The sequence below is a fragment of the Metopolophium dirhodum genome, chromosome 6, assembly GCF_019925205.1.
Source record: "Metopolophium dirhodum isolate CAU chromosome 6, ASM1992520v1, whole genome shotgun sequence".
NCBI lineage: Eukaryota > Metazoa > Arthropoda > Insecta > Hemiptera > Aphididae > Metopolophium > Metopolophium dirhodum.
The window spans coordinates 30,855,668-30,862,076 of NC_083565.1; the positions used below are offsets into that span (position 1 = coordinate 30,855,668).

The following is a 6,409-nucleotide window of genomic DNA, read 5'->3' on the forward strand; positions in this document are numbered from 1 at the left end:
ACAAAAACTAATTTATCCTTCGACTGTACCTACTACTAATGCACCCAATACTAAAAAGTGGTATAATTACCTTTATCACTTTTAAATCATAAAATATAGGCATACTTGGTATAATCATAAGTGCACAGACCAACTATGCTTAGAATCGGTTTTTTTTTTAATATACAATTAAAATTTACAAAAATGAATGAATGGGGTGAATCGCTCTATATTACATATAATATATTCTATACATTTGTGTAATAAAATTGCAATGTGCATGTAGGTATATATTATAAGTATATTGTATAATGGTATATAGGTAATAGGTATGCAATTGCGAGGGGGGGGGGGGGCACAGTGAGACTATGGACTTCACTTAATCTGTGGTAGTGTGGTGAGAGCTTAGTCCATTAGCATACAAAAATTGTATGTGAAATTGTAAGTGTTTGGCAGTGTACATAATATAGTTAGAGAGAAATCAAATCAAATGGTCCGCATCGATATGCAACGATGCGAAACGGTTTAGTTCTGATAACATGGATCATATTTGAATATTACAACAAAATGAGAAAATCACTACACGAGAAGTTGTAGTCAATATCCAAATCTTGTAATGATATGAACTCCAAACGCTATTATAAACGACAAATGGAAATTATATACATATACGGTCATTTGTTTTAGAATTACACCAAAATCCAAAATCGATTTTGCGTGAAATTCCCATTTTTTCTTAATAATTGTCACGTTGTTTTTCCCGGCGCTTTTGAAAATTATTGGGAATTTTAGCCTCACGAATGCACCAACTGGATTCCTTTTCCCCTCGAACAAGATATTCAGAATCGAAGCATTATTTCGAGTACTCGTCGTGTACACGGATGCAAAAAAGTGCACAAGCACATTATTTTTTTTTTACGTTGGTCACTCTATAGAAGCCAAAATTATTGTATCCCTATCCTTATTAATTTTCTGACAATTACCGGCCTGTATCATAAACATTTCTCTCAACTATGTTAACAAAACAAAAAAGTACGTCGTCCGGCTCTCCCGATTAAATTTGTTCGTGTCGTACTGTCGTGTAATTTTTTTAATGGTAAGTATTTTTTATTGTACTACATTATACTATTAATCAGAAGAAAAAAATACATATTCTGAGCAATAATTACTCACATAAAACTTTGCGTTTAGGTATTTTTATTAAATATTTAACTTGAAATGGTTAACGTTTGGCAATACGCGACGGGGCACAATGAGACACATTTTTCTTGTCTTATACTCTTTAAGAGCCGTTCATAATGGCTGGTTAAGAATCGGTTGAGACTAACCGGCAGAATTCCAACGGTAATACTAAAGAAATTCTGTCGGTTTGTGTTATCAGACATTGTAAGAACGGCCCTTGTATCACATCTAATGTGTTAAATTTTACTAAAATAGGGAATAGTTATTAATACAGTAGAAGCTGCTTATTAGGAACACGGATAATTGATACAATAGCGTTATTAAAACAAATTGTCCCGGGACGGACCGGCCGTATTTTAGAACATTGAAAATAAATCGGATTATTGGAACATCTAATCTGTTATTTGAAACAATTAGGCGAAGGTCAGTTGATACATACACCGGGTATCCGGTTCATTGCCGTCGTTACAATTGTTTTTACTGTATTCTATCGTAAGTGCAGTTCCTATATAAGAATGCTCTTTCCTGTACGTATCGTTCCTAGTTCAGCTTCGTCATGCGTACGTAAGACGATTAGTCTTTCGTACTTCTAAAAATCTAAAAATGTCTTATCTCCAACATATAAGTTTGAAACAGAAGTGCGAGTTATTTAAGTCGTACAATGTTCTTACAAAAATTCGTTTAACTGGTGCCGCAGTTCATTTAACGTTATTCATTCCACATTCAATTGGATTTTATAAAGAATATTTGAATATTTAACGCGCAACAATGGAAAATGAAAGTGGCAGTCTGAAATGAAAAAGAGATGGAAAAGAAAAAGTTGTAGACAAAACGTTTAAGGAATGGTTCTTACAAGTGAGGAAAAAAGATGCCCGGATCAATGGTCCACTTTTAAGTCGAAAAGCAGAAGGGGAAAAACGAAACTCGATAGTAATAGGTAAGAGTCAGATTGTCAGAAGCCACAGTTTTTCAAGGGAGTGAAAGTATTACCATTAGAGTACAAGACATACAAAATCGCTTGAATGACAACAGTTCCTAATATACTTCTGTACACAAATTGTTGCAATTATTATACATAATATCTCAGTGTAAACCAACCCATGTCTTATTTTGATTGTGATATAACTTGTAGAAAAATCTGTGTCTCAATGTGTCAACCTCTACACATCACATTTTAAAACAAACAAACTATATCCCTTATTTTTCCAGGCACCCAAAGTCTCTATACTAGCCTAGGTGTAACAATATCAAATAGACTATTCAAATTAATTTTAATACAATTAATAATAATTTTAATACAATTACTTAAGTAAACCACTTTAAAGGAAAGAACATATTTTTAGATATGTACCTACCTATATGGAATTCAACAATATTTTACTTAAAAATATATTGTATAAACACCATCTCAAAACAATATCATGTTAGTAATGTTGTACAAAAATGATTCCATAATATTTTAAAATCATTTCATTTCATCCAGCAAACTTTGCTCTCGATATTTATTTTTTATGATTTTATTTTAAAATAATTATGGATTTCATTATTTTTTCATAGAGAATTGTTAACAATATTTATCGATAATTATGATTGATAGTTAAAATGTCTTTTTTAGTTTGAAAATACAAAATGGAAAATACAAATCCTGATTCCAGTAAATGTGAACCAGTATTATACAAAAACTCATCTTTTTTAGATTTTTATGAAAGTTTGCAATCCTTACGCAAGTAAGTGTTAAGTGATTTAATCTCCTAGAAAAATATTAATAAAACTTTTTTGTAGTGGTGAAATGTTTTGTGATATTAAACTGAAAACTGACGATCACAAAATAGTAACTGCACATAAAGTGGTTTTATCAGCAGCTAGTCCGTATTTCCATGCTATGTTCACAAATTTTGCAGAAAGAAATCATGACCTCGTATTAATGAAACAGTTTGACTCAACCGCTTTACAGCAGTTAGTAAACTTTATATATTCAGGGAAAATCTTGATCACTGAAGAAAACGTCCGGGTAATAATAAATAAAGTTTGATTTAATTATAGAAAACTAAATTATTCAAATTGTTTGTTATTTATTTCTTTAAGGTATTATTACCTGCGGCAGATCTCTTGCTGTTTCACGGAGTAAAAGAGGCTTGTTGTGATTTTTTACAGTCACAGCTCTGTCCTACAAATTGTATTGGTATTAACTCTTTCGCTGATGTTCATAGCTGTACGAATTTGATAACAAGTTCAGAAGTATATATTCATCAATACTTTTTGTACGAAATATAATTTATTATTATGATTCTATAAAGGAATTTTATTTATTATTGTAATATTTTGATTCTTAGACAAGTTTTTGGTTGTGACGAATTTCTATCCTTATCATCAGAACAAGTAATTAAGTTGATATCCAGTGATAGACTTCCAGTATCAGCTGAAGAAATAGTAGGCAAACTAAAATTGATTATTGTTATATTTTATTATTTACGAAGAAATAATAAAGTAACCTTCTAACATGTAATATTAAGTAGTCTTATAAATGTATAAGTTTTTTTTATCGTTTTAGGTATTTGAAAGTGTTATTAGATGGATAAACTATGAATTGGATTCAAGACATTATATTTTACCTCAATTATTGGAACATGTACGTTTTCCATTAATGTCGAAGGCTTACTTATTTACAAATGTATTTGAGGAACCTCTTATTCAGAGATATTCTAAATGTAAGTTTTCCCTTTCATTATGCTTTCATTGTGAATTAATTTATTTTTTAGATAAATATTTATTTGTTATTTTTAAGGTCGTGAGTCATTACATAGAGACATAATGCTTGGGGCATTAAAATTTGAATCAGAATTGTTAATTCCACAAAGCATTCAGTATAAACCCAGATATGGAGAACAAGTATGATTCCGTATAATTTATTTATCTTCCCAATGCATTTAATAATTTAACTATAACAGGTTATAGTAGCTGTTGGTGGAATTGGGTCTGGATTAAGTAATAGTTTAGAATGGTTCGATACACGAACAAACCTATGGCATTTTGGACCAGAATTGATTACAAACCATAGAAGACATAGTCTAGCCGTAATTAACAATAATGTTGTATTTGATGTGGGTGGCTATACTTGTGGCTTATCATCTTATCGGTGTGTTCATATGCTAGATTTCTCTTCAAAATCCCTTTGTTGGCAACGATGTGACGACATGTTAGTCGAGCGACAATTGTTAGGAGTAGGTGTAATTAATAATAATATCTATGCCGTAAGTAATAATGAATCATAATTTATTAGTTTAATCGTTATTTCTATTAAAAAGCACGTAACAATAAATTATACATTTAATTTAAGGTAGGAGGATACAATGATAGAGATGGTGATTTAAAAAGTGCAGAAGTGTTTGACTTCCGTACTCAAAGGTGGCATATGATATCAAATATGTCTACTACAAGATCTTCATTTGCGGTTGGAGTTCTGGATGATATTTTATACGTGGTATATATTTTTATGGTTTTAATTTTGTATTTTATTTGTTATAATAATAAAATTCTCCCGAGAAAGAATAGCGTAACATTTTAACAAAATAAAATATTTCGATAAATTCAAAATTTGAATTGATATTGAAGAATAAGCTAATAAAAATATTTATTTATATAGCACTTTATTTCAATAATTTAATTATTTCATCAGGAAAAACTTAATTTTCATTGATCGTAAAATCTACCTAAATTTATATTGGAAGTACAAAAATTCTATCACATTTTTGTTACAGATTTATGCTTAATGTAAAATAAAAAGTATTATTATTCTCTCGTTTAATATGACCTTACTTATTAGTTTTTAATATTGTTAATACAATATACACAAAAAAATTAAACTTTATTAAATGTTTATTTTCAAAATTAAATATAGCTCAATTATTTTAGTTTCATTAAGTTTTTTTACTACTTAACATTAATTAGTTTTAGTCCTGAATGATCTTTTGTATTATATTTGTTAAATATAGAACTTATAAATAATATACAATATATAATATATTTAATTTCTAAACATTTTTATACCTGTGTAACATTGAAATTGATAATTTATAATAGATACATTTTTGTAATTGTAAATCATAATATTTTGTTTATTCAACTTCTTATAAATATGTTCTCAACAAGAAAATGCTATGCAATAATATTTTACTTCGGGATTTCTTCTTAGCGTCAGGTATTTTTATTCACAATTATTTGTATATATACATTTTGTAGGTAGGAGGTTATGATCAATCAAGACGGGCTTTAGCCTCTGTTTTATATTATACTCCCAGTTATGATCTGTGGAGACCAGCCAGGAACATGTGTGTACGTCGCAGTGGTGCCGGTGTAGGAGTTTTATATGGTGAAATATATGCTGTAGGCGGTGATAATGGATTTAACATATTGAAAAGTGTGGAAAAACTCACACCAGGTACAGGAGTATGGACAACTATAGCAGACATACTTGTGCCTCGAAAATATGCAGGTAACTTGTAGAATAAATGTAAACTATTTTATGAAATTTTTTTTTTTAATATTTCAAATTAAATTAATTTTTTATTATAGAAGTAGTCGCATTAGATGGTTTATTGTATGTCGTCGGTGGAATAAATGAAACTTCTGTTTTGGATTCTGTAGAATGTTACAACCCACACACTAATACCTGGACCATGGTCACAGCGAAATGGAACATTATGCGGTTTTCACCTGGAGTAGTAGCCATTAATAGGCCACGACATTTTACAACTAATGAGCATTTATGATTTTTTTTGTATACAATATATACATGTTTTCATATATTGCATTATAGTATATCACACTATATATAGCATAATATTCAATACAAACATTTTTTTTATATACAATTTTACCTATTTTCTATGATGATAAATTTATTGTATTTTTTTTAATTTTACAACTTTTATGTTTAATTTCTATAGCTAAAGATTGGACATTTAAATTAAGGTTTCTCATTAGTAGTTAATAATATAACCAAAAAACTATAAAATATATGCCTAAACACAATTTTCTTCATAGATAATTTTTGTTCAAATTAGGATCAAATTACAGAGGTATTTAAATGGAGAATAACGATTTTAGTCATCTCGTTTCAATTTAAAAATAATAATTGTTGGATAGAATAGATTAAAAACTTCATTCAAGATTCTTAATTTATTATATACAATACATACATTTGTTTTATATACAATTTTACCTATTTTGTATGATAATACATTTATTG

General features: G+C 28.9%; 1 protein-coding gene across 1 annotated transcript; it reads left to right on the top strand.

Moving 5' to 3' along the window:
* Positions 1-1,033: 1,033 nt before the first annotated feature.
* Positions 1,034-5,996, top strand: LOC132947449 (kelch-like protein 3). Its single transcript, XM_061017739.1, has 11 exons — positions 1,034-1,075; positions 2,777-2,888; positions 2,944-3,172; positions 3,247-3,422; positions 3,495-3,591; positions 3,713-3,869; positions 3,947-4,050; positions 4,110-4,412; positions 4,499-4,642; positions 5,401-5,653; positions 5,734-5,996. Exons 2-11 carry the CDS (start codon positions 2,791-2,793, stop codon positions 5,928-5,930), a joined length of 1,758 nt encoding a protein of 585 aa, XP_060873722.1. The 5' UTR covers positions 1,034-1,075; positions 2,777-2,790; the 3' UTR covers positions 5,931-5,996.
* Positions 5,997-6,409: the final 413 nt, after the last annotated feature.

Excerpts from the sequence above, each read along its gene's own strand:
- LOC132947449 (XM_061017739.1), top strand. The coding sequence starts at position 2,791 with ATGGAAAATACAAATCCTGATTCCAGTAAATGTGAACCAGTATTATAC. Across the intron at positions 3,870-3,946 it reads TATTCAGAGATATTCTAAAT|GTCGTGAGTCATTACATAGA; the intron begins GTAAGTTTTCCC and ends GTTATTTTTAAG. Across the intron at positions 4,643-5,400 it reads TGGATGATATTTTATACGTG|GTAGGAGGTTATGATCAATC; the intron begins GTATATATTTTT and ends TACATTTTGTAG.